Source organism: Thunnus thynnus, chromosome 15 (genome assembly GCF_963924715.1).
Source record: "Thunnus thynnus chromosome 15, fThuThy2.1, whole genome shotgun sequence".
Lineage (NCBI taxonomy): Eukaryota > Metazoa > Chordata > Actinopteri > Scombriformes > Scombridae > Thunnus > Thunnus thynnus.
This window is the reverse complement of record NC_089531.1, coordinates 6,023,750-6,049,330: the sequence shown is the minus strand read 5'-3', so window position 1 is coordinate 6,049,330 and position 25,581 is coordinate 6,023,750. Positions and strand designations below refer to the sequence as shown.

At 37.0% G+C, this 25,581-nt stretch overlaps 5 protein-coding genes across 5 annotated transcripts in view; all 5 read right to left on the bottom strand.

Annotated features, from left to right (window-relative positions):
* LOC137198331 (major histocompatibility complex class I-related gene protein-like) overlaps positions 1-25,581 on the bottom strand; it is a 95,590-nt gene that overhangs the window by 50,834 nt on the left and 19,175 nt on the right. The gene's annotated exons all lie outside the window — the stretch shown is intronic.
* LOC137198496 (uncharacterized) overlaps positions 1-25,581 on the bottom strand; it is a 54,874-nt gene that overhangs the window by 28,171 nt on the left and 1,122 nt on the right. The gene's annotated exons all lie outside the window — the stretch shown is intronic.
* Positions 1,615-5,463, bottom strand: LOC137198333 (major histocompatibility complex class I-related gene protein-like). The gene is made up of 4 exons (XM_067612092.1): positions 5,273-5,463; positions 2,943-3,209; positions 2,090-2,368; positions 1,615-1,982 (listed from the first exon to the last, which is right to left on the bottom strand). The coding sequence occupies exons 1-4, from the start codon at positions 5,316-5,318 to the stop codon at positions 1,630-1,632; spliced, it is 945 nt and encodes a 314-aa protein (XP_067468193.1). The 5' UTR covers positions 5,319-5,463; the 3' UTR covers positions 1,615-1,629.
* LOC137198501 (major histocompatibility complex class I-related gene protein-like) lies at positions 9,221-16,234 on the bottom strand. Its single transcript, XM_067612380.1, has 6 exons — positions 16,042-16,234; positions 13,015-13,281; positions 11,290-11,559; positions 10,802-11,131; positions 9,624-9,734; positions 9,221-9,276 (listed from the first exon to the last, which is right to left on the bottom strand). Exons 1-6 carry the CDS (start codon positions 16,217-16,219, stop codon positions 9,221-9,223), a joined length of 1,212 nt encoding a protein of 403 aa, XP_067468481.1. The 5' UTR covers positions 16,220-16,234.
* On the bottom strand, positions 19,467-24,496 carry LOC137198497 (major histocompatibility complex class I-related gene protein-like). The gene is made up of 4 exons (XM_067612374.1): positions 24,304-24,496; positions 23,653-23,931; positions 23,223-23,552; positions 19,467-22,565 (listed from the first exon to the last, which is right to left on the bottom strand). The coding sequence occupies exons 1-4, from the start codon at positions 24,494-24,496 to the stop codon at positions 22,336-22,338; spliced, it is 1,032 nt and encodes a 343-aa protein (XP_067468475.1). The 3' UTR covers positions 19,467-22,335.

The window sequence follows — 25,581 nt, the reverse complement described above, 5'->3', positions numbered from 1 at the left end:
TGTCAAACTAATTGTGAGTGAAAGCATGGGTAGTTGAATATTTAAAGTTTTAGGTTTGACTCGCGTTAGGAGCAGAGGTTAAAGTGCTGAGTATCATCATGTCTCCCATAACTTGACTTAATGCTTATCATCATCAAAGACAGTACATCACATGACTAACTGATATGAATTTGATATCTGAAGACAAAAGATGCCCCACTGGAGTAACGTTGTGGCTCTTTGGTGTCTGGTAGCTGCTGCAGTGATTCATCTCCACCAAAGGTTTGAGGAAACAGCTGGACAGCAGCATCAGTTCTCTCCAGATGTTGTTACTCCTGCAGTGGAGGATTCACATCAACATTAATGCTTCTATCAGCTCTCAGATAATCTTCACAGATATCATTCTTCACTGCATCCACTGACGACCTGAAACTCATAAATCTGATCTATGAATTCACAGAGTTACAAATAGAAAGGAACCTGGACTTATTATATGTATGTTTGATTTCAGTCCAAAATATAAACTTAACTAAGAAATTCTGCCAAATCAGTCTTTTTAACAAAGACAGACTTTCAACATATTTATGAGAGTATTATATCAGTATACTGTTGCTAGTTTCAGGAGGAGCAACAGAGAGATTCTTCATACAGTATCTGCACAGTGTTGATGACATGATGAAATACTCACTGTGATCAGTTAAGAGCTGCATCTTTGACTGAAGATGGATCAGAGGATGACGAGTCTGAAGCTATAAAAGAAAAACAAAGTGTCAGTAATTTAAACTATAAACTGCATAGAGAGAGAGAAACTGACAGAATACTCACAGTTTGCAGGCCTGAATCCTGAAATACAGACGAGAGATTACAATATTTCAAAGTGTAAAATGTCAGAATTTATGAAAGCAAACAAAGAAAACACTAATAAATGTTTTATAGAAACATTGTATTAATTCCACTGATTTCTGCTTTTATTTTGAAAGGCAAGAGTAACTTCAGTTGGAAATCAAGTTACTGAACATCAGCCAGGTTACACTGTTTGTTGTTAAAATGACTTGATGATGAGTAAAAGTATGTTTGTCCCTCACCACTATTTTTCCTTCTCCAGATGAAGACTCCAGTGATGCAGACTGCCGGGAGCAGCAGCAGTCCTACAACACCTCCAATAACAGGACCAGCAGGGAACTCTGAGGGAGAAACAACAGTTCCATTTTGTTCTTACCGTTTGATAAATCTAATTTTCACATACAAACGGTAGATTGTCTTGTGAGTAATCCCATGACAGTGCAATACATAAAATACAAGTAAACTAAAAAATGTGGTCTAGCATTTTGCATGTTGTATTTCTTTTTTCTGAAATTATTCTTCATGTTTAATTTGGTTAGATTTGTGACAGACCTTTGCTCCTAATCGTGTGCTGGCACACCACTAATTTGAACTGCCTTTTATTGCATCCACTTAAGGAATTTAAGTAGGTCATGTGCATAATGTAACAAGTAAGAAACAATATTTATTTGAATGAGCAGAACAGCAGTTTTGTTTGTTAACCCTGGACTTAACTAACCTTCAGCTCCAAAGTCAAGATTGTTTCAAACTCATTCAAATTGTAAAATCAGAGCTCAGGTTTAACATCTTCTAAATGTTCATGGCAAATTACATGTATACATTAAATAAACATTGTAAAGTCAGTATTCCAGTCTTACCCCAGTTGGTTCTGATCACTTTTTTGTCCAGTTTGGTGACGATGTCGTCCTTCACACCAGAGAGATGAAACACACATTCGTACCTCCTCCAGTCTTCAGGTGTGACTGATGAAAGGTTCAGGTCAACACTCATCTGGAAGGATCCATCATGGTTGGGGAGGATCTCTCCGTGTTCCACGTCCTCATGAAGCTCCTCTCCATCTTTCCTCCAGAACATCTCGGCTCTGTGAGGGTAGAAACCTGTAGCGTGGCAGCTGACTGGAGAGGAGGGAGTCTTCTGGAGGAGAGACACTGATGGAAGGTCTGGAGAGACAAAGGGGAGGGGCCAGGGGATGAGGGATAGATGTTAGAAAGAGAAGAGGGATTTTAATATTGTGTCCATGAAACTACATCAGATCATGTGATTCTACCTGTTCTCAGTAGAGAGCTCTTCCCAAGGTCCAAATATCTCTTCAGTGACTCAGGGCACTGCTGGGTGAGGTAGTTTTTCCACCTTTCATTCCTTGCTCTCTCTCTGTCCCACTTGTGTTTGGTGATGAAAGCTTGTGGTTTTGGAGCGATCCATGTCAGTGTCTTCAGGTCAAATGCTAAGAAGTCTTCTCCATCATAACCAAACTGAACAAAACTATTAACCTCTCCAGTCTCATCATCCCATTCACAGCTGTTCATCCTCTGGAAGATGTGGACACCTGAGAGAGAGACAGAGAGCAGAGTGAGATCCCACAGAGGGTTACAGGTGGCTGGAGCCTATGTGAGGCTGCATTTTAGAAAATGTCAAGGAACATGTGGAAGAGTCACCTCTTCATTGCAAGGCCAACACACAGAAATACACAAACTGACATCAAGGGGCGAAGTAAACTTTCCAACTAAAACTTACCTGACCTGAATCATTCTGATGAAACCAAACATGACAAGGACCAAACACAAACACATACACACACACACACACACACACACACACACACACACACACACACAAAGGGCAGGATTCAAATGTAGGACCCTGTTCCTCAGTTTTTCAGTGCATCCAGAACAGCTACCAGGGAAGATATATACAATTTTAATATTGACCACACACTTTGAAAGAATCCCTCACATTACATGGCTGGTAATAGAAGGAGGGGTATAAGGAAAGTATATATGCACATTTAGCAAACTGTGTATGTTTTTCAACATGTAAATATGTTTGTTTATTATTGAAATATATCTGTTTGCTGTTCAACAAAAAACACAACTTTACATGTTTACAGCACTTTTACTTACCTTCAGTTTGGTTCAGTTGCTGCTTCAGAATGTTGATCTCAACCCTGTAGTCATATTTGTTTAATAAACACCTATTCGTGTACCACTCCAAATGTAGTGGATCATCTTCCATAAGTTTCTTCGCCCAGTCCTGTTTGACTTCTGCTGTCTTACTGATGCTGTCACAGTAACCCGCTGGAACTTCATCAACCAATGCAACAACCACAAAATCTGGGAAGTTTTTGACTCCAGAGGACGTTGTGAAGAAAAACTTCAGCGAGTGTTTCACTGTAAGAGAAAGAAGTTTTAAAGAGTTTTTAAGTTCATTTTTTTCTAATCATGCATTTATCTATACTTGTGATAATGACATTTAATTACATTCAATATTTTGCCCAGCATGAAACCTCAGACACACAAAGTTAGTGATGAGCTGGTGATGAAAGTAGAACATCTACCAACCTAAGAGCCAGATATTATACTTGGAATATTGAGAGTAAACAAAAGCTAAAAGGAGAGTGAATATTGACCTTCCATTGGCCAGGCAGCCAAAAACACAACTCAAAACACAAATGAATGCTGGATATGTTAATAGGCAATTTTTTGTCAACACATTTGCCATAATGATTAAGACAGCTTTATTAACCTAACTGATCATCATTTAATATAAGGTTAGTAATGATTACATATACAAACGGGGGACAAATTAAAGGAATAACCGGTACAGGCACCAAATGAGGGAATATCTTTTTGAAGAATGGTGTTCCTCAGCCTTAGCATTACTTCTAAAAGTCTCTGCAACTCTTCTGGAGGGATGACCAATGTTAGACATAAAGATATTCCCTCATTTGGTGTTTTGATGATGGTGGTGGAGAACGCTGTCTAACACGTCAGTCCAAAATCTCCCATAGGTGTTCGATTGGGTTTTAGATCCGGTGACTGTGAAGGCCATAGCATATGATTAACATCATTTTCATACTCATCAAACCATTGAGTGACCCCTCGTACTCTGTGGATTTGGGCATTTTCATCCTGAAAGAGACCACTCTCATCAGGATAGAAATGTTTCATCATAGGATCAAGGTGATCACTCAAAACAACTTTGTATTGATTTGCAGTGACCCTTCCTTCTAAGTGGACAATTGGACCCAAACCATGCCAGCAAAATTCCCCCCACAGCATAACAGAGCCACCAGATTATATATTATACATTAGATATTATCTAATGTTATTGATCACATTTTTAAAAAAATCTGTGTATAATCATAATAATTAATATGAATTATTAGTACAGTAGGAAGCTGCTGTGATATGAGCCCAGAAACCTGATCTGTGTTTAGTCAGTCTGGTGGAAAAAGCAAAACACCATAAAAATCTGATTAAATAATTTCAGAATGGTGACTTTGGTGAATAATGTTCAGTGACATCAGTATCAAAAACCTCAAACCAAGAGGGAACAAAAGCCAACTAAATCAGGCCTAGGTCAGTGATGATTACAAGATAAAGACCTCATAATTACAAAATAGTTTCTGATGAATTCAAAAATAGAGATATTTCCTCTAAATAAAGAGGTAAATATCTTAAACACAATATAGCTAATAGCTGTACATTTAGTCCTACTATAGGAGATGCTACATTATATGAGAACATACTTGATCATACCTAGATTATATTATATTACACTGCATTACAGTATCACTAATCTGAGTCTACAGTATGAGTACACATTTTAAAACAATCTGTTACAGTGTTATCTTTTATCTTTCAGTTCATTTCAATCAATGCCATTATTTAATAAAGTCAAAGGAAATAATCTGACACACAGCCAGATTTTAACAACGCCCAGAACATCAGTACTGTACAGAAACTGTCATTTCTGCAAAATCCCGGATCTATTCAGTTTCAGTGACACCTGAACATCATTATAGATTAAGTTAAAATCTTTCAGCCCTGAATTTATCTCATTAATAGCTGTATTGACATCTCAACAGGTTATGTAATAGCTACTAGAAATAAATAAAAGAAGCAAAAGACAGTAGTAGTCAGAATGGGAAGGTGTGTTTAAACTTTGGACTGGTTGTTTGTGTTCAACAGAACGATGTGTGCGCACCCATGGGAGGTATACGTCCTGTTATGTACTGCGCCCCCCCCCCCCCCCCTTCCTCCTCCTCCTCCGCGGCGATTACGCGCCTGTCCCTTGCTAAAGCCATTGATTGAACCTTTTATAATGGACAACTTATCAAAAATGGTACATGTAAAGCTTGATCTAAACAGCGTAAAGGTGCCCAATATGAAAGTGAAAGTGAATTGTGTGTAATTGCTAAGCCTTTTACATTTTTTAAAATTAATCTCACCTGAAAGTGTGAAAGGAAAGAAGATGAGCAGAAAAACAAGCTCCATCGTCTTCACGGCATGACTTTTTTGGGAGCCGAGTGACCACTGCAGTACACAAACAGTCGTTTTAATGTTGTTGTGCGTCTTCGTGTGTTGTGTGGAAAGGAGGGACCAAACTAGGCCACTAGTATCATATTGCGCCTGACGCGTGAAAGCTTCCAGCCCACTGACTATCACTAATCTACACTGTACAACCCAACCACAGAAACGTTGAATATTTATTTATTTATCTATTTATATTTATTTATATTTATATTTATTTATATTTCAACACGTGTAATATTTAGCATATTAACATTTCTATCCGTTGAATAATGATGTTTTATGATGTGACAGCGCTGTGGTTAAAGTCTGGTAAGATTTAGGCACAAAGACCACTTGGTTGGGGTTAGGAAAAGATCATGGTTTGGCTTAAAATAAAATAAAAAATAAAATAAAAACGGCTGCAATTGTCCTGACGTCTCATTAAAAACACCCAGCTTTGTCGGTTGAAACGGGAAATGGGCATTGGTTTCGAGATGGTCGAGGAAACTTACTATCCATCCACCGACCCCTCCTCCTCCTGATAGGAAAGTCAGCTGATATTTTGATATGATACGTTTTGTTGAAATGTTAACATGCTACGTGTTTCACGTGTTGAAACGTAGATATTCAACGTTTCTGTGGTTTGCAGAAACGTACAATGCCACCGTTTTATTCTGGCAACCAGGCTGCAACATTTACATGAGATAAATTTATATACAAATATTTTGAAGAACATTGTATGGATATGCTGAGAATAAAAGAGAGAAAACGTTGCGTGTTAATCACATACACACAAAATTATCTGCACATTCAAAATATACAAATTTTGTATTTATTTTTTTAAACTTTTCTATAATCTTTGCTTTTTTATGAGTTGCACCTCAGGTATTCATCATGAAGCCTCAACAAATAAAAAACCAAACTATCTGTACACACACTTAAAATACACAAAGTGTAGTCACAGCTCTGGACTGTGGCAAAAAAGGGAAGTCAAACAGGTATTCCATATTTAAAAAAGTAATTTTATTTAAAACAAAGTAATCAAAACAAACCAAAGTAACACATTGGTGGGGTGAATCTGTAAGATCAGTGATGTAGGGAGTGGATGGGTGAGTGTATGCTGTACCGGTGTTGTAGGGTGGAACAAAGGAAAAACAACTATGCAGGAGTGAAGAGAGAGACTGAACTGGCAGCTTCTCCAGCTTATATATATACATGAGGCACATCTGGCCCAGGTGTGTCCCATCATGTTAATCAGCCTGCCCTCAGGTTTCCGCCCCTGCAAACAGAGCACAGCAGCAGCAAGCAAAGCAGAGTCACAGTCACATTACCAACAAAATAGGTGAAATATTCATGATTTGGTAACATTTTGTAAACAGAGGACAGAGACATACAGAGACATATTCAAGTTTAGTATAAATTAAAACTATTTATCAGAGCAATCTTTTTTTTCATTCCTCCAGGTACTCTGTACAGGTTCTGTCTCTTTGTGTGTTGATCTTGGGTACAAGTGATTTATATAACTATTGATGGAATAATCCTACTTTTAATCTCCTGATGCCATTTCTGATACCTAAACTCAGGATATTGGCTGATACAGAGTGCTGATCCACTACCAGTACTTCTATCTGTATTTCAGTTAAACATCTGGAAACCTCACTGAGTAGGTTCATTCTTCTATTCTTCTGTATGATAACATGAGGCTGTAGCTACACATAACTTCACTACATGTTGAGATGTTCAAAACTGACACTCTTTACACTTTTCAGACAAATCTTAATTATACTGTTCCAGAAGGTTTATAAAATTGTGTTGCATTGCATTGAATAAGATCAATATCAGTGCAGATATTGATCCAGTGTATCACACTGGTGTATCACTAACAACTAACACCAACACACACAAAAAACATGTTTTTATGAAGATCATTTTTATGTAGTTATGTTTTATGTGTCATAATTATGGGGTTGTAGTTTTCTGCAGTAATGTTAACATATGTCTGTCTGTCTCTGTCAGTGAGTTTTTGTCTTGACGCCTCTGTTTTTATACTGAAAAGCCTTCAGTTAGTCTGTGTTTGGTGTAGGTTGTCTGGTCCAGACATGTTCTCCATCTCACACTAGGTAGTTTTGATGTTTTTGTGGTGAATGTCTTTATTGATCCAATTTACCAAACTTATTTAGGTAATATGTTACGTAAATCCATTTGCACATTTTATGTGTGTTTCACATTTTGTAATATTTCTCATCTTCATTTGACATCTGAGCTGAGTTAAACTTTATATCATTAACCTGACTGTAGGGACTTCAAGAGGAAGTGGTGAAGTCCAAGACTTTCTGAGATGTTTGTTTTCACTGACAGATGCAACAACTGCATTAAAAGTTTCTGAACAACGTGAATGACAGTTTCTGCTGACATCAACACAACAGTCATATTAGTGAAATAAGACAATATAAATCTATTAGCCTGTCCAGAAATTTTAACTGTCTCCATCTGTAGATCTGTTGAAAATATAACACAGTGGGAAAGTTATTTAGTCCTACAGTTTCATTTTCACTTTAACTGTATTGTTCTGATCTTTCATGGAAAAAGGCTGTTTGTAATTATCTTGCTTTGTTGAAAACAAGAGTTGAAAACTCTTTGTTATGTTGGTGTTGAAACACTCTGGCAGCTGTTTCTCTGTGGTGACCTCACAGCTAAGACATTAGGGAAAGACACACTCTGAGTCACAATGATCAGTATACTTCTTCATCAACAAACCAAAATATGTGGTATGTGTATGTGTGCGTGTTTGTGTGTATGTATAATCAATTTAGCCATTTTTGCAATAAAGTACATCTGTCAGATTAATTAGGTGTCAGAGGAACCTTAATTAATCCTCCAACACCAATAATCTGAGCATTAACAAAAACCTTACAATGACATCAACTTTTATCAGCCACATGACAAATACAGGACATGTGAAGATGACAAATGTATAAGATACAAATATAAGCTCTAAAAAGTGTTAGGAGCAATTTGATGTTAAGTATCTTGCCAAAGGACACATCGACATGCAGACTGGAGGAGCCGGGAGATGAGACGCTGATTTTCCAATTAGTGGACCTCCTAGCCACCCCCACAATTAAACAAACGGAGGAACAAAAATTGTGTTTTTCAACCGTCGTCTACAGCAGAATCTTCATTAGTGTTTCTGAAATGAAACTGTCAAACTAATTGTTAGTGAAAGCATGAGTAGTTGAATATTTAAAGTTTTAGGTTTGACTCGCGTTAGAAGCAGAGGTTAAAGTGCTGAGTATCATCATGTCTCCCATAAGTTGACTATGCTAATCATCATCAAGGACAGTACATCACATGACTAACTGATATGAATTTGATATCTGAAGACAAAAGATGACCCACTGGAGTAACGTTGTGGCTCTTTGGTGTCTGGTAGCTGCTGCAGTGATTCATCTCCACCAAAGGTTTGAGGAAACAGCTGGACAGCAGCATCAGTTCTCTCCAGATGTTGTTACTCCTGCAGTGGAGGATTCACATCAACATTAATGCTTCTATCAGCTCTCAGATAATCTTCACAGATATCATTCTTCACTGCATCCACTGACGACCTGAAACTCATAAATCTGATCTATGAATTCACAAAGTTACAAATAAAAAGGAACCTGGACTTATTAGTGGTCATATTATATGTATGTTTGATTTTAGTCCAAAATATAAACTTGACCGAAAAATTCTGCCAAATCAGTCTTTTTAACAAAGACAGACTCTCAGTATATTTATGAGAGTATTATATCAGTATACTGTAGCTAGTTTCAGGAGGAGCAACAGAGAGATTCTTCATACAGTATCTGCACAGTGTTGATGACATGATGAAATACTCACTGTGATCAGTTAAGAGCTGAATCTTTGACTGAAGATGGATCAGAGGATGACGAGTCTGAAGCTATAAAAGAAAAGCAAGGTGTCAGTAATTTAAGCTATAAACTGCATAGAGACAGAGAGAAAAACTGACACAATACTCAGAGTTTGTAGGCCTGAATCCTGAAATACAGATGAGAGATTACAATATTTCAAAATGTAAAATGTCAGAATTTATGAAAGCAAACAAAGAAAACACTAATAAATGTTTTATAGAAACATTGTATTAATTCCACTGATTTCTGCTTTTATTTTGAAAGGTAAGAGAGTAACTCTTTAGTAGGAGGTCACGTTACTGAACATCAGCCAGGTTACACTGTTATTTGTTGTTAAAATGGCTTGATGATGAGTAAAAGTATGTTTGTCTCTCACCATTATCTCTTCTTCTCCAGATGAAGACTCCAGTGATGCAGACTGCCAGGAGCAGCAGCAGTCCTACAACACCTGCAATAACAGGACCAGCAGGGAACTCTGAGGGAGAAACTGGAACCAAAACAAAACATTCACAGTGCATCAAGGGTATGCCAATGCATTTTTGGTATTTTCACCTATAATAATGTATGATAATCATACATCATTATTGATGATCACGTTTCTTATTGTCATCCCCTTAAAACACAGGACTTTCCCCGTCGTGACACACAGACAGTTTGGGAATCCTGTGAGAGTTTTCTACTGAGGAAACTTATTATTGTCCAGGATGTGCAGAGTTGTAAATATGAGTACGGCAGCTCAATTATACTGCCAAAAGCAGATGATATCTCTTTTTAGGTGAAATTAATGTTACTGGACATGTTGATGTGATGGTTTAATTTGGCATCACAATAATTCATACAATGACCATCTGCAGGTGAAAACCACCTTAGTGCTTCAGACCTCTGTGTGTCAATCCTGTGTCTATGTTGTACCTGTTCCCTGTCTTTGTTGTATTACACCTTTTGTGTTTTTGTTATTGTAATACTAAAGCTTTGTTCTTTATGTTTTTCATCCTGTCATCTTTGAGTTGATCATCCTGTCCTCCCTGAAAGCTCTTGCTCTCTCCTGCATGGTCACATGTTTCCTCAGATCAGCAACAGTTCTAGTTTGTTCTTACTGTTTAATAAATCTTATTTTCACATACAAACAGTAGATTGTCTTGTGAGTAATCCCATGACAGTGTAATAAATAAAATACAAGTAAAGTAAAAATGTGGTCTAACATTTGGCATGTTGTGTTTCTTTTTTTCTGAAATTATGTTTTATGTTTAATTTGGTTAGATTTGTGACAGACCTGTGCTCCTAATCATTTGCTGGCACACCACTAGATTTGAACTGTTTTTTGTTGCATCCATTTAAGGTATTTAAGTAGGTCATGTGCATAATGTAACAAGTAAGAAACAATATTTATTTTAATGAACAGAACAGCAGTTTTGTTTGTTAACCCTGGACTTAACTAACATTCAGCTCCAGAAAGTCAAGATTGTTTCAAAGTCATTCAAATTGTAAAATCAGAGCTCAAGTTTAACATCTTCTAAATGTTCATGGCAAATTACATGTATACATTAAATGAACATTGTAAAGTCAGTATTCCAGTCTTACCCCAGTTGGTTCTGATCACTGCTTTGTCCAGTTTGGTGACGATGTCGTCCTTCACACCAGAGAGATGAAACACACATTCGTACCTCCTCCAGTCTTCAGGTGTGACTGATGAAAGGTCCAAGTCAACACTCATCTGGAAGGATCCATCATGGTTGGGGAGGATCTCTTCACATTCCACGTCCTCATGAAACTCCTCTCCATCTTTCCTCCAGAACATCTCGGCTCTGTGAGGGTAGAAACCTGTAGCGTGGCAGCTGACTGGAGAGGAGGGAGTCTTCTGGAGGAGAGACACTGAGGGAAGCTCTGGAGAGAGAGAGAAAGACAGACAAGGAATGGTAGAGAGAAAGACAGAAACCAAACACCATTTTGGCTCATTTCAATCGTGTTACTGCACAATATCAACAGAAGAGCATATAAATATCATTGTGTCCATGGAACTACATCACATCATGTGATTCTACCTGTTCTCATCAGAGAGTTCTTCTCATAGTCCAAATACGTCTTCAGCCACTGGGGACAAGTATTGGTGAAGAATATGTCTGATCTAGCTTTGTCACCATTCCACTCGTGTTCTATGATGACAGCTTGTGGTTTTGAAGCGACCCATGTCAGTGTCTTCAGATCAAATACTAAGAAGTCTTCTCCATCGTAACCAATCTGATAAAAACCAGTAACCTCTTCAGTCTCATCATCCCATTCACAGCCAGCCATGTACTGTAAAATGTGGACACCTGAGAGAGAGACAGAGACACAGACATTGATATCACATCTTCACCACAGAGACACACTGATCCACACACACCAAAACAGAAGATCTACACCTTCAGCTGTTATTGGCTGGATGGAAACCACTCACAGCCAATCATCATCTGGACAGTGTGGACCACTCAGAGAGAGACAGAGAGGCAGAGACTGCTGGGAAACAGAGTCCATTTCCTGTCTTTACCACAGAGACACACTGCCTCCACTGAGACCAGCACACACTTTATCTACACTGTTGAAGGTGTTGTGACTTCATGTTAGTTGCAGGAACACACACACACACACACACACACACACACACACACACATTGAGATGGAGTCCTGACTAACACACATGGATTAAACCTGATCCTGGACTGAACATTACTATCCTGAAGCTGCTCCAGAAGATTCCACTGACGGAGAGTTTTATTCAGGATTAGTCACTAGACTCAATAGCATGTGTTACTACTCATGGATATTATAATTGCTAACATTAGTTTAATAATATGCAGCCATGGTTTTTGAAGAATATTTAAATTAAGTCAAGGGATATTGGGGCTTTGTACAAAGATGAATTGTTCAGTATGTTCTGTTAGTCCGAGAAACAAACCTAATTGTGTGTTAAACTGACAACAGATCTTGACAAAGTTCTTTGTGCGACAATTTAAACACATAAACTAACTTGGTGGTAAAGGTATAAGAGCCATAATATACTCCATAGTTTCCTGATACAGAAAACACTGGTCATTACCTCCACTTTTATCTTCTTATTTTGTCATTGTGCATTATTGCTTATATAATATCTGTTATTTACCATGATGGAAACACTGCATTAGTGCAGCACAGCAGTACAATTCCATCTATCAACAATGTTGATAGATGAAGAGGAGGTAGGAGAGAAGTCACTTTGAGTGTGTGTGTGTGTGTTGGTACACATATGTTCTGCTACTTGATACTTTTAGACAAAAATCAATTATTTTTGTTTCCTCATTCCAAGACCTTCTAGTAGGAAATCACACATGCTTCAGTAGATGTTGTGGACTTGAGCCTGTATATGGGCTTTCTGGTGTGCATATGCACATGCAAAAAGTAACTTTGAATGTCTGTGCATTTATTTATAGATAGATTTGGGTGTAGATACCCCTCTAGATGTTGGAAAGATATGCATGTCTGTATATTATGTTGTATATGTTCAATATATATAATAATAGTATATCATATTTCTTGCCCTTCAGTTGAGGAGTGGTGGGGATGGTTTTGCAGATAGGATGAGATAAATTATTTGTATTGTGAGTATGATATGTAAAGTTGCTTAACATGTATTCTACTAGTGTATTCAAGTGAACTGTTGTTCATGTAGATGCACAAATAAATAAATAAACAATGACTTAAACACACAAAAAAACATCAAAGAAGCAAAAAATTAAAGGGTAAATATGTACCTCCAGTTTGGTTAAAGTGCTGCTTCAAATTGACAAGTTCAGCTTTTAGTTCCAGATGAAAAGCATTACAGTAACCAATGTGCCACTCTGAGTGATGAGGATCATCTTCGACAAGCTTTTCCATCCAGTCATGTTTGAATTCTGCTCTCTTGATGTTGCTGTCACAGTAACCCGCCTGAACTTCATCAACCATTGAAACAGCCACAAACTCTGGGAAGGTTTGGAGTCCAGATGATCCAGTCAGAAAATATGTCAAGGAGTGTTTCACTGTAGGACAAACAAAGTTTTAAAGAATAGTTTTTCATTAATGTTTCATATATGATTCTATGAGCACAACAGACTTTACATTTCTGTTCAATCCAAAGAATTTATTTTTTAAACCTTTAATTATACATTATTAAATACATATTTAGCGTAGATTGACTTAGCATAAATGCTCTTTAACAGCAATGTTTGTTTGAAACACACACAAATGCAACAGAAAAACAATCAGAATCAGGCTTAGGTAGAGCAGTTCCTGGCAGGTATGGGCAGGATTTTGTGGATGGTTCTGAAGTATGTTGATGGCATACAAGATTATTCCCAGTGACTGGCAATTTAACTGTTAAAGAATACAGTTTCATTTTGGTGCTCACTGTGTTTCTGTAAAAATGATTGCATGTCTTGTAATAACTTTTAACTAACTAAAATGTGTTTGGTTTCATATCATTTATTATCAGGATTATCTTGAAAGTGACACGTTGTTAAAATGTATAACAGAAGTCTGGGTCAAACTGACAAAATTGTTGGTTGGACAATTTTTGAACATATTAAGTTGTTAATCTGGACATATATGATGTATAAAGCTGTAGATTGCACACTGTACACATGAACTTTAGCAGAATAGTTAAATAGCCTGTTGATGATGGTAACAACATATTTTGATGTTGCTGGGACGTCCAGAGGGGACGTCTAGCTGACGGTCAGGTAACTTTTTTTGAACCATAACAGGACGTCTTGATGTTCAGATGACAGTCATTCACATCTCAATGTTTGCTGCATTGAAGTAAGTAAGTGTAAGTGTGCAGGCGTTACTATTTTCAAAGAAGATAAACACACACAACAGCTGCAGAGAAACATTTAACCACCATGAAAGAAACTAGCGACCAAAGGGACAGAGAGGTCATATCTGACTCACATTATCTAACGTCTTCTTTCTTTGAGATGAATTATGTCATATTTAATCTCCCGCTGCATTTGTTGCGTTTGACACTGACAAACAAGGTAACTCTCCTTGTTGTTAACTTTCTACAGTATTGTTGTGGTTGTGAGTGTGACTGGTTTCAGAGTTCACTTCAGAGTTTCTTTTCCAGAACTTCCTTTCATACTTTCACAGTAACATGACAGTGAACGCCTCTGACTGATAATTAATTTTTCTTTAATGGAAGGATGCCAACTTCACATTTCTTCCTTCTGGAAGATGTTGGTTAGTTTTCTCCACTTTAATCAAGAATTAATTGGCAGTGGTATCTTTGAGTTGTAGGACGTGTATATATATATATATATATATATATATATAGGCTATGTATTGTTTGTCTAATTTTAAATTTTATATTTTGTATGTCCTCTAATGTTGAGAGTTGTGTTTTACAAGTTTCAATTGTTAAAAGTACAATAAAACTGGCAGTGAATAGACATTAAAATCTGAGGTATGTTAAGTTCTGCAGTTAATGTACAGTTTATGAATATTATACATTTATATTTTAAAATAGAAATATGAATGCTGAAATAGAAGTTACACAACTGTTTAAAAACATTATTACGTTACCTGAAGATACAACATGGCAAAAGACAAGCATGCCAACTTCACATTTCTCCCTTCAGGAAGACGTTGCTTAGTTTCCTCCATTTTAATCAAGAATTAATTGGCAGTGGTATATTGGAGTTGTAGGACGTGCATATATACGTATTGCTTATTATAAATGTCTAATTTTAAATTTTATATATTTATATAGCTGCAGAGAAACATTTAACCACCATGAAAGACACTAGCGACCAAAAGGGACAGAGAGGTCATATCTGACTCACATTATCTAACGTCTTCTTTCTTTGCAACTCAGTCGCCAACGTTTTATTTTGGCGACCAAGCTGGTTTGTTGGCAGCAAGTTGGAAGTCAGCGGAAAGCACGGTTCGAGACCACCTCGAAACCTCGGGTGTTTTTAGCGAGACGTGAGGACATTTGCAGCCGTTTTTCTTGCGAGAAAACCGGCTTTTTTAGTGAGACATCGGCCGTTTTTATTTTATTTTTTATTTTTATTTTAAGCCAAACCATACAGAAACGTTCATTGCCAACGTTTTCTTCTGGCGACTGGGTTGCAGCCGTCACTGACACTGAATATATTCGGGATTTTGCTGAATTAACAGTTATGTACCAGCCTGGTCGCCAGAGTAAAACATTGTACGGCATTGTACGTTTCTGCAAACCACAGAAACGTTGAATATCTACGTTTCAACACGTGAAATACGTAGCATATTAACATTTCAACAATACGTATCATATCAAAATGTCAACAAAACGCATTATGTCAACATTTCAACAAAACGTAATAGGCCTATATCAACATTTCCAAAATACGTATCATCTCAACATTTCTAATGTGACGTAGTTCACGTGTGATCTACATGAGTTGATTTTTTTCTATAAAGGAGGAGGGGGGCGGGTGGGTGGTTAGTAAATTTGTTCAGCCCAGCCCAACCGTAATCCACCCTCACCCACCCCCCTCATCCTACACGACGATTACGCGCCCGTCTATAAAGGATTTGTAAATAATTTATTTACCATCGCTAAAGCCATTGATTAAACCCTTTATAATTGATGACATATCAAAAATTATATAGGTAAAGCTTGAACTAAACTGCGTAAAAGTGCCCAATTTGAAAGTGAAAGTGAACTGTATTATACTAAGCCTTTTACACTCTCACTTAAAACCAAACAAGTAATTTTTCTAACTTAATGTTAAAAAACACAGTTTTTAAGCTAATCTTACCCGAATGTGTGAAAGAAAAGAAGATGAGCAGAAAAACAAGCTCCATCGTCTTCATGGCATCATTTTTTGGGCAGTCCTGTTGAGACTGCAGTGGACAAACCAGTCGCCGTTTTAATTTTGCTGTGCGTCTTCGTCCGTTGAGTGGGAAGGTGGGACCAAAGTAGACCACCAGTATCATATTGCGCCTGAGGCGTTAAGGCTCCCAGCCCACAGACTATCACTAATCTATACAGACAGACTACTTACTCTTGGAACAAATGTAATAGTTATACGCATTTGATAGTTTAAAGTCCAAAAAAATATCTCCAAATTCATTGATTCACAATGATGTGCATTCGGTGTTTTCCCGGAGCACAGTGGGGTGATTTTGACAGCTGCCAGGATCAAACGTCTGGATTTATAATGGATAATGGATGTTCTGAATTTTTTGGCTCGGGGCATCAGTTATTTTACTTCGATTAGTTGAGGGCCCATCTGCGCATACACAGGCATACTTGTCATGTTTGTTGTCACCTCTCAGCATCATTTGTTTAGTGCAGTAAGAGCAGTGGGTTTTTTAATGTAAGGCAAGGCATGTTTATTTGTATAAATCTGTTAGCCTTTCTAAGAATTTTAACTACCAACCTCCTTTCTGACATCAAAATATCATGACCATCACTTACAGTGCGGAGGTCTATGCGGGTGACCATTTCCAAAACTAATTTGCTATTTATCTGTTGCTGAGTTTTAATTAAATACTTTTTTGCATCTATTTGATGATAATTTGCAAGTGCTTAAATCTTCAGTAACACGGTTGAGTTTAATTTTCACTTTAACCATAATGGTCTGATCTTATATGGAAACAGGCTGTTTGTAAGAATCTTGCTTTAACTGTTGAAAGTCAGGAAACCCTTTGTTATGTTGGAGGTGTGTAAATGCTCTGGCAGCTGTTTCTCTGTGGTGACTTCACAGCTGAGACATTTCAGAGTTATGTTGCTCTCTAGTGGTAAAATAGGGAAAGACACACTCTGAGTCACAAGGTTCATTGTGTGTACATTTATCTTTTATCCTCACACATTTTGACAACTGATAACATTTTAAAAAGTAAGCTCATGCTCTCCAGGTATCAGGGACAAGCTTCACTAGAGTGTTTCCCAAAACGTGGTACAAAACCTTTAAGCCAACACATCTGAACATTTGAGGTTTACACAAGTATGATGTAACAGGAAGACCTCTTAAGCAGGTTTTCAGGAAAATTTTATTTATTAATTGAACAAATTGGACAAAAGTGACACTAGAAAATGTAGCAGCTCCTATAGACAAAAATAAGTTCACCAAATAAAAAAAGAAGATAAATAAATTTAAAAAATCTAATTCTCATTTGACCTTATATACAGACAGGAGATCATTTCTACACCTATTGTCTGGGACACATCTGAGGACTGTGACCCCCAAAAAATCATGTTTTCAAATCACCAGTGAAAAGATGATTGATTAACAATTCATAATTAATTAACTTGTAGATGATGTAGAGACAAACTTAAACTGAAGTGAAAACATTTAGCCAAAAACAGATCACATAATCTTAGAGAAGACGTATACTGTCATGTAGACAAATCAATTTTCAGTTTTAGCAATATGAAATAAAGTACATCTGTCAGTATCACCAGTAAAATCCTCATTAATCCTCTAACATCAATAATCTGAGAATTAATAATAACCTTAAAATTACCATATCAGCATTTATCATCCGCATGACAAATACAGGACTCTGAAGATGACAAATGTATAAGATACAAATGTATAAGCTCCAAGAAGTGTTACTGCTTTAATATGTAAGTTTCAATGAAAGGAGGAGTATCTACATATTCACAATTGTATTTATGTGGTGTAAAATTGTGGAAACGTAAACAAATTTAAGTTTAAAAAGAGTTATAGCTGTTACTTGGAGTGGAGGAGCAATGTGTGTCAGAAGACTAAGACATAAGTCACAGATATTTACACTTTGGTTAACTTGGGACACGTTGGTATGTAGTGTTCAAACTACGGAAGTACTCACAATGAAACAGAAAAACAAAATCATCAAAATGTCTTTTCAACTGGTGCCTAGTGCAGAATTTTCATTCATGTTTCTAAAATGCAACTGTCCAACTAATTGTGAGTGAAAGCATTACATTTAAAGTTTTAGGTTTGACTGTTAGAAGCAGAGGTTAAAGTGCTGCATGTCTCCCGTCTCCCAAAGACAGTACATCACATGACTAACTGATATGAATTTGATATCTGAAGACAAAAGATGCCCCACTGAAGTAACGTTGTGGCTCTTTGGTGTCTGGTAGCTGCTGCAGTGATTCATCTCCACCAAAGGTTTGAGGAAACAGCTGGACAGCAGCATCAGTTCTCTCCAGATGTTGTTACTCCTGCAGTGGAGGATTCACATCAACATTAATGCTTCTATCAGCTCTCAGATAATCTTCACAGATATCATTCTTCACTGCATCCACTGACGACCTGAAACTCATAAATCTGATCTATGAATTCACACTTTAGTTTGATGTATCATGTGACTTTCTGACGGGTCCTGTGATGTCACATCTCAATATTCATTAAAACAAGTTTTGTTAATGAACATTTGTGGTGCAAAATAGAAAAAAAATATTGATGATACAGCATCTTTATTTGAGTTCACTATTCTCGTCTAAATATTTACTAGAAAACTACAAAGACAGAGTAACAAATAGAAAGGAACCTGGAATTATTAGTGGTCATATTATACGTAAGTATATGTTTGATTTTAGTCCGAAATATAAAAATTTTAATCAGTATTACAACAAAATCTCAGTGTCAACTGTTTCCTGTAACTATACTGGATCACTTGACTGAGAAATTCTGCCGAATCAGCCAAACAGTTTTTAACAAAGACAGACTTTCAGTATATTTATGAGAGTATTATATCAGTATACTGTAGCTATTTTCAGGAGGAGCAACAAAGGACTGATTCTACATACAGTATCTGTGCAGTGTTGATGACAAGATGAAATACTCACTTTTTCAATCAGTTAAGAGCTGCATCTTTGACCAAAGAAGTTTCAAAGGATGATGAGTCTGAAGCTATAAAAGAAAAAACAAAGTGCCAGTTGTTCAATTTTCAAGTATTATCTGCATTTATTTGTACATAAAGAGAGAGATACGGACAGATAAACTGACAGAATACTTACGGTTTGCAGGCCTGAATCCTGAAATACAGATGAGAGATTACAATATTTCAGAATTAGATTTCAGAACTACATGATTTACAGAAACACTGTATTAATTTGACTGATTTCTGGCAAGAGATTAACAAAAAACAAACAAACAAAAAAAAGAAATAAATAAATAATAATAATAATAATAATAAACTTTATTTATGTAGCACAATTCATGCATAAAATGCAACATTAAGTGCTTAACATAAAAGCAGATAGCAAAAATTAAAAACAAGGGGAAAAAAAGGCAAAATGAAAATAAAAACCACAGGATAAGACTTGAAAAAAAAACAACCGTCAGAACTTAAAAATTCAGGAGAAAGCAATGGTAAAAAGATACGTGTTAAGATTTTGTTGGAAAGTGTCAACATACTAACAAACAAAGGCTGCGTCTCCATGCTGTTTAGTTCTGACCTCAGGAACAGTCAAGAGGTTAGAGCCAGAGGATTTAAGAGACCTAGCAGGCACATACGTCTTAACCATGTCAGATAGAGAAGACGGGACAAAGCCATTCAGTGACTTAAAAACCAATAAAAGAATTTTAAAATTAATTCTGTAACTAACAGGTAACCAAACGATTTTAAAATTTGAGTGATGTGGGCTCTCTGTCCAGTTTTCGTCAGAACACATTCTGCTGAAGAATCGAGCTGTAACTGACAAACAGGTTTCTTAGACATACCAAACAGGAAAGCATCACAATAGTTCAACCTACCGGAGATAACAAGCATGTATTAACTTTTCTGCCTGCCTGGGAGAGGAATGGTCTGACTCTGGCAATCTCTGGATCTCAGTTTTGTCTTGATTCCGCTTCAAGAAGTTTTGAGTCATCCACTGATTTATGTCAGCCATGCATATAATCAAGTCATTAATAGAACTGTAGTCATTTGAACTTAAAGAGATATATAGCTGGGTATCATCAGCATAATTATGAAAATTGATATTGTGATTTCTAATGATATTTTAGAGTGGCGACATATACAGACTGAAAAGAATTAGACCTAAGATAGAGCCCTGCGGGGCGCCACATATCAGGTCTATTTCATCAGAGGAGTGGTCGTTCATGACCACAAAGAATGTCAACCAGTTAAGTAAGATCTGAACCATTTAAGAACTGTGCCAGAGAGACCGACCCAGAGTTAAACTCTGGCTGGCAGAATATTGTGATCTACAGTATCAAATGCAGCACTGAGATCTAACAGGACAAGCACACAGGGATTTTTCTCATCAGTTTTCATTCTGGGGTCATTTATAACTTTGACTAGAGCTAAACCAGACTGCAAATTTTCAAACACAGTGATGTCACAGATGAAATCATTCAGCTGTTTAGAAACATTTTTCTACTTACTTACTCAGAAAAGGCAGGTTGGAGATTGCTCTGTAGTTAGAGATGACAGAACAATCTATGCTGTCTTTTTTAAGCAGTGGTTTAATTAAAGTGGTTTTAAAAGCTGCAGAAAAGGTGCCAGTGAACAGCAAGTGATTAATTACTGTTAAAACTTCCTCTGCTAAACTGTTAAAAAACAATTTAAAAAAAAATGGCGGGAATGGGATCAAGAGCACAGGTTGAGGATTTAACTCATGGACAACTTTCTTGATTGTTTCCAAGTCCACTGATGTAAAAAAGTGCATGATACATTTGAATTTTGGGGTAATGCTTTTTTAGCCTTTTCTGAATAATATTCATACTGATGGCTGCAATCTTATCTCTTAAATAGGCATAAAATTCATTGCATTTAGTAACACTCAGGTGATCAGGGTAATAGTTAGGGGGACGGCTTATGAGATGTTGACAGTTGAAAAAAGAACACTTGGATTGTTAGAATCTTTATTTATATTATAAGTCCAGAGAAATACGATTGCCTGGTGTTTCAGATGGCTGCATTGTATTCTGCTAGGAGTTCTTTTGAGGATAACATGGTGGACCTGAAGTTTTGTCTTTCCCCATCTCCGTTCGGCTTTGCAACAGTTTCTTTTGAGTTGGTTGATATTCTGTTTTGTCCATGGTGGCTTTTGTTTTTGAGGATGTTTTTTGTACCTGACTGAGGCAATATGATCAATAGCAGATTATAGTTATGTATTTAAATTGTCCACTAATTCATCAACCGATGGAGGGAGGGTTGATGAAGGGAGGGTTTGCAAAGTCCCTGTATAATGACAAGGTCTAAGGTATGACCACAACTATTAGTTGGTTCATTGACATGTTGTATTAGGCTCAGATCTTCCAATAGATGTGAAAAGTCAGCAGCCCTATTGTCTGTGTTATTGTCAATGTGTAAATTAAAGTCACCAATAATGATTATGTTGTCATAGTTAGAGCTGATGATAGATAAGAAAGAAAGAAAGAAAGAAAAATCAGACAAGAAATTTGGGCAATGCTTTGGTGGTCTATAAACAATAACTGCAAGAATGGGTACCTGATATTTCAGAATGACACCATGATACTAAAATGAACTAAAAACATCAAAAGAAAAATCCCTTGGCTTTAGAGCATCAGTACATATGGTGGCTGTCCTAAAAAATATCATTGCAGGGCAGTTTCAATAATGGCAGGTATGTCTGTGTTTAGCATGGTTTCAGTTAAAAATACACAGTCAAACTGATGCTCTAAAATAAGATCATTAATTTAAAAAGTTTTATTGGCGAGGGACCTGATATTTAAAAGTGCCATCTGCAGATTTACTGGATGCAGGGATGCATACGAGGTTGTTAAAGTTCACTCCGCTGTGAATTTGGAGGTTAGATCTTATAAGAGATTGAGAATTTCTCAAAAGAGGTCTATGAGGTCTTTTAGTTACGCAGACTGGAATCTTGGCTGGCAAGTAGATAGATGGTACATACCGATCAGATAAATTTGGGGATATGTATGAAGTGTGTGTTGCAGCAGAACAAAGCTTGTGAAAACTCTTTGTTTTGATAGCGGAATCATACAGATAGGACTCTTCAACTCTTCAGTTGGAAGTCAAGCTACTGATCAGTCAAGTTACACTGTTATTTCTTTTATTCATTCAGAATAAATAAATGTTAGTTTGAATTCGGTGCTAAAATATGCTAAAACAGTGGAGTTAAAATGACTTCATGATGAGTGAAAGTATGGTCGTCCCTCACCATTATCTCTCCTTCTCCAGATGAAGACTCCAATGATGCAGACTGCCAGGAGCAGCAGTCCTACAACACCTCCAATAACAGGACCAGCAGGGAACTCTGAGGGAGAAACTAGAACCAAAACAAAACATCCACAGTGCATCAAGTGTATGCCAGTGTACTTTTGGTATTTTAACCTATAATTATCTAAACTGATGTATGATAATCATACATCATTATTGATAATCACATTTGTTACTTTCATCCCCTTAAAGCACAGGGCAAAGTAATATTTAAAATGTGGTTGAGCATTTTGCATGTTGTATTTCTTTTTTCTGAAATTATTTTTTATGCTTAATTTGGTTTGATTTGTGTGCTTTACATGCAAAGTATGATTAAAGGGGTTTGTGTAACTTTAGTGAGGTTTCTGCACAAAACACACTCAGCCTTTTTCAGAGCGGGTTTCATTCTTGACACTCAGTTTGCAGTGAGCTGCTGGATTAGCAACTGCACACCCTCAACTGTGCCCTTCCTCCTAATGGGGTGCATTCTGATGACCAGACTGGTGCCGGTGACAAGTGCCAGTTCTCAGACCTGTGCTCCTAACCAGGTGCTGGCATACCACTAATTTTGAACTGCTTTTTATAGCATCTGCTTAAGTAATTTAAGTAGATCATGTGCATAAGGTAAAAAGTAAGACACTAAATTTATTTCAGTCTGCAGAACAGCAATTTTGTTTGTTAACCCTGGACTTAACTAACCTTCTGCTCCAGAAGGCAGGATTGTTTCAAACTCATTCAAATTGTAAAATCAGAACCCAGGCTTAACATCTTCTGAATATTCACGGCAAATTACATGTATACATTTAATAAAAAAAACATTGTAAAGTCAGTATTCCAGTCTTACCCCAGTTGGTTCTGATCATTGTTTTATCCAGTTTGGTGACGATGTCGTCCTTCACACCAGAGAGATGAAACACACAGTCGTACCTCCTCCAGTCTTCAGGAATGATTGATGAAAGGTTCAGGTCAACACTCATCTGGAAGGATCCATCATGGTTGGGGAGGATCTCTCCATGTTCCACGTCCTCATGAAGCTCCTCTCCATCTTTCCTCCAGAACATCATGGCTCTGTGAGGGTAGAAACCTGTAGCGTGGCAGCTGACCGGAGAGGAGGGAGTCTTCTGGAGGAGAGACACCGAGGGAAGCTCTGGAGAGACAAGGAGGAGGGGGGCAGGGAGGGAGGTTAGAAACAGAAGATGCATTTAAATATTGTGTCCATGAAACTACATTAAGTCATGTGATTCTACCTGTTCTCAGCAGAGAGCTTTTCCCGTAGTCCAAACACCTCTTCACTAACTCAGGGCAAAGCTGGGTGAAGAAGTTTTTCCACATTTCATTGTATATTCTCTCTCTGTCCCACCTTTGTTTGGTGATGACAGCTTGTGGTTTTGGAGCGACCCATGTCAGTGTCTTCGGGTCGAATGCTATGAAGTCTTCTCCATCATAACCAAACTGAGCGAAACCATTAACCTCTCCAGTCTCATCATCCCATTCACAGCCGTTCATCCTCTGGAAGATGTGGACACCTGAGAGAGAGACAGAGTGCAGAGTGAGATCCCACAGAGGGTTACAGGTGGCTGGAGCCTATGTGAGCCCGCATTTAGAGAAGGTTGAGGAACATGTGGAAGAGTCACCTCTTCATTGCAAGACCAACACAATAAATAGTACAAACTGACCCCCCCCCCCACACACACACACACACACACACAGAAAAGCTATATACCATCCATTTTGAAAGAGTCTCTCACATTACATGGCTGGTAATAGAGGGACAGGTATGAGGGACACATTTAGCAAACTGTGTATGTGTTAGAACATGTAATGTGTGTTTATAATGGAACTATATCTATGTGCTGACAAAAAACACAACTTTACATTTTTACAGTACTTTTACTTACCTTCAGTTTGGTTCAGTTGCTGCTTCAAAATGTCAATGTGAGCTTTGTAGTCATATTGGTTTAACACACACTTATGCGTGTACCACTCCAAGAGGTGTGGATCATCTTCAATCAGTTTTTGTGTCCAATCCTGTTTGGCTTCTATTATCTTTCTGATGCTGTCACAGTAACCCATTGGAACTTCATCAACCATCCCAACAGCCACAAAATCTGGGAAGTTTTTGACTCCAGAGGACGTTGTGAAGAAAAACTTCAGTGAGTGTTTCACTGCAAGAGAAAAAGGTTTGAAGGGTTCTGAAGTCCAGTTTTTATAAACATGCATGTATTTATCCATATTTATGATAATTACATTCAATTACATTCAATATTTTGCCCAGCATGAAACCTCAGACACACAAAGTTAGTGATGAGCTGGTGATGAAAGTAGAACATCTACCAACCTAAGAGCCAGATATTATACTTGGAATGATTGAGACTAAACAAAAGCTAAAAGGAGAGTGAATATTGACCTTCCATTGGCCAGGCAGCCAAAAACACAACTCAAAACATAAATGAATGCTGGATATGTTAATAGGTAATTTTTGTTGGCACATTTGCCATAATGACTAAGACAGCTTTATTAAACTTACTGATCATCATTTTATATAAGGTTAGTAATGACTACATATACATTCAAGTGTAAATCTAATCAAAATGTTAAATCTTGATATAAATATCTGTACACTGATATGAGATTCCTGAAAGTGGAACAACATATGGTGAGCAAAGCATATGAATTACAACTATTTATCAGTGTTTTCTCTAATTTGCCTTTTTTGCTTGAATAGTGACAAAATATCTAACTTTTTAGGAATTATGTGATTTTATTATATTATTTAATTTGATTATTCAGATTTTTAAAAACGTTTATACATAATCATAAGTAGGAAGTATGAGCCCAGCAACCTGATCTTTGTTTAGTTGATGTGGTGGAAAAAAACACAACAACATTGGACAAATTTGATGAAATATTTTCAGAATTGTTACTTTGGTGAATAATGTTCAGTGACATCAGTATCAAAAACCTCAAACCAAGATGGAACAAAAGCCAATTAAATCAGGCCTAGGTCAGTGGTGATTACAAGATAAAGACCTCATAATTACAAAATAGTTTTCTGATGAATTCACATGAACTAGAAATTTCCTCTAAATTACGAGGTAAATATCTTAACTATCTTATATATATATATATATATATATATATATATATATATATATATATATATATATATATTCGCT